This window comes from Ciona intestinalis, chromosome 5, assembly GCF_000224145.3.
Source record: "Ciona intestinalis chromosome 5, KH, whole genome shotgun sequence".
NCBI lineage: Eukaryota > Metazoa > Chordata > Ascidiacea > Phlebobranchia > Cionidae > Ciona > Ciona intestinalis.
Window position 1 is genome coordinate 3336754 of NC_020170.2, and position 2792 is coordinate 3339545.

The 2792-nt window shown below is 31.2% G+C and overlaps 1 protein-coding gene across 1 annotated transcript; it reads right to left on the bottom strand.

Annotated features, from left to right (window-relative positions):
• Window positions 1-118: 118 nt before the first annotated feature.
• On the bottom strand, window positions 119-2375 carry LOC113474253. Its single transcript, XM_026834628.1, has 5 exons — window positions 2068-2375; window positions 1842-1940; window positions 1071-1229; window positions 672-866; window positions 119-225 (listed from the first exon to the last, which is right to left on the bottom strand). Exons 1-5 carry the CDS (start codon window positions 2174-2176, stop codon window positions 119-121), a joined length of 669 nt encoding a protein of 222 aa, XP_026690429.1. The 5' UTR covers window positions 2177-2375.
• Window positions 2376-2792: the final 417 nt, after the last annotated feature.

Consider the following 2792-nt stretch of genomic DNA (forward strand, 5'->3'; position numbering starts at 1 on the left):
TACAATAAAGTGTATAAAGTAGTTCGCCAGTGTGTTTTTGAGGTCACCAAATATTTTAATTTGCACAATGTAGTTTTTACATTTTTGTTTATAAATAAAATAGTTTAGTTGCAACAAACTAATTACCCTTCACTCCACGTTTAGTTGTATTAAAATAAAACTTGTCATGGGTTGTGCTCCATTCCCAACCAGTTCCATCTGATGTCATCACTGCATCAATGTAAGCTGGAAAAATTATTTAGGGCTTGAAAAAAAATATGTAAAACAAAATTAATTGAAATTAAAAAATATAAATTGGATAATATGATAATAGTTATCAATTCTATGTTTATAATTAAAAAACAGCGGAATTGTTATATTTAGATCTTAAAATAGTTCACTGATAATTTTTGCAATACATATTTCGTTTCTACTGTGTAACGATTTTGGGACTCTAATTCTTGCAGTACACAATTAATTGCAATTGCTCCAAATAAATAGTTCCTTTTGAGTTGTTTAATAGAATATTAAAGAAATAAAATAAATTACCACCTACAAACTTTTACATGTGGTAACTCATAAGTGGGTACCGGGTGTATGAAACATAAAATGCAGGAGTATTAAATAATCAACACATACAAATACAACACTTTCTGCATTCACAGTGTAAAAAAGCGATACTTAATCCCCACCATTAATATTGCTTGTCATCCATTTCCCTTCTTTCTTAAAAGCAGCTGCTTTAGTTTGAATAAATATTTGGGTTTGCAGATCTGGTATAATTGCAAGGTGACCACCTGCTTGATTACATGCAGATTTTGCACCAGCATGATTTTTAATTGTAACCGAAAACATAAAGTAACTTCCCTTGTAATACTCTACTTGTGCTATAGAAAGAAAAGTATATTTTGGACATTAGAAAATAAAATTTCACTTTTAAAACCATAAAAAACATGTAAATTTGAAAACACACATTTCCTTGTTTATTCTTTAGGAATAAAACAGAACATAAGCGTCAACTTTAAATCATTATAAGTTGCTCTATCCCTGAGAGTACAAAAATTATCTGATATAAATGTTTAAAATATAACCTTTAATTTGACAAATATAATGAGCCTCTGTTGAAGCAGTAACAGATTGCCAACTCCATGGATAACTTTCGTGATTTGATCCAACCACTGCGTTCTCATATGTAGACCTTGGATAATGTGGGTGCCAATTGTTATACTTTCCATTTTGTATGTTGGATCCTGATGTATTAACAATAAATAAATAATTGTAACTTTTTAATCTAGTATTGTAGGGCAACATCAGCCGTTATATAACATAGGTTCTTCATTTTTATAGGCTACACCTCATGCCTGTTTATAAGTTATTTTACATATAAATCAACGATAATTTGTATATGTAGGCATGTTTTATTAGCAATGAATAAATAAATGTAATTTGTTTAAATTAACATTGTGGGGCAACAACAGTCATTATAGAACATAGGTGCCTTATTTTATACACCTCATGCCTGTTTATAAGTTATCACGCATATAAATTAGTAAGTAATTTCTCTGTACACATAAGTCAAGTTCATATATAAATAATATAGTGGGGTGGGGGAAGATGGGACACCATTAGTACATAATATCCAAATATCGGATTGTATTTTATACAACTAACAACGGTCTATGGGAGTCTTAAGAAAACAGTTATATAATTCGCTGAATGTTGCTTGTTTACTACTAAATGGGGAGAGAGAATAGAACGAAAATGTGTCCTGTCTTTCCCCAACCTACTATATAATATAAAGTAGGTCGTTGGAATAGTCACTAATACATTAGTTATATAGAGAGTAATAAATAGATTCTTACCACCTAATCCAAGTGGCGTTGTTTTAAAATAAAACTTGTCATGTGTTGTGCTCCATTCCCAACCAGTTCCATCTGATGTCTTCACTGCATCAATCCAAGCTGAAATATAAATCATTCATAATAAGGCATGCCACTATATAGTAACTGATTTTTTTAAGTTAACAGAAAAATAACTTGGTGCAAATAAACTACTTTTTCTAAATTTGGCAATGTTTAATATACAAACCATTATTTTTGCTTGTCATCCATTTTCCTGCACGTTTGTATTCAATTCCTTTAGTTAGAATAAAGTTTTGAATATCAGCATCTGGTATAATTGCAAGGTGACCACCCATTCCAACACATGCAGATTTTGCACCAGCATGATTTGCAGTTCGGGCAGAAAATACAAAGTAATTTCCTTTGTATATTTCGAATGTTGCTAAAACGTAAAAGGTTATTTATTGGCTGGGTAATTCCCTCGTGAGAAATTGGACCTTTTTCTTGAAAGAAATATGCAGTGTTTTTAACGATTTTCAAACCAATTTTAATTTAATCTATAGAAGGGTAGGGTAAAATATGACTTTATATTTTTTATGTTTTTATTTTATTTTAATAGAACATGTTTTTATTCTGTTTGCGGAATAATATAACCGTCAAAACACGACCAGAAAATATGGGATGTTATTTGCTAACGGCATCCCATCTTACCCCACAGTACTATACCAAGTTTAGTATTCTAAACACAGTGAACGAATGAAAGTAAACTAGTTATCCTCGCGGGGCGAAACAATGACCTTCGTTATATCCACATGCGTGTTCTGTTTCATATACCTTGTGTCTACTTGCGACTTACCACTTATGCAACTTTGTGGGTGATTCTACATTGGCCGTTTCGTTTTGTTTAAGTTGAATGGATAATTTAAGTTGGCTGAAATTTTAGACAACACAAAAGGAATCACGGGGTTAAAC

Bases quoted from the DNA above. Each gene is read 5' to 3' on its own strand.
- LOC113474253 (XM_026834628.1), bottom strand. From the start codon at position 2,176: ATGGGTGGTCACCTTGCAATTATACCAGATGCTGATATTCAAAACTTT. The intron at 1,941-2,067 runs GTTTGTATATTA...TTTATATTTCAG, and splicing joins GATGACAAGCAAAAATAATG to CTTGGATTGATGCAGTGAAG. The intron at 867-1,070 runs GTTATATTTTAA...TTCTTTCTATAG, and splicing joins TTATATTTGTCAAATTAAAG to CACAAGTAGAGTATTACAAG.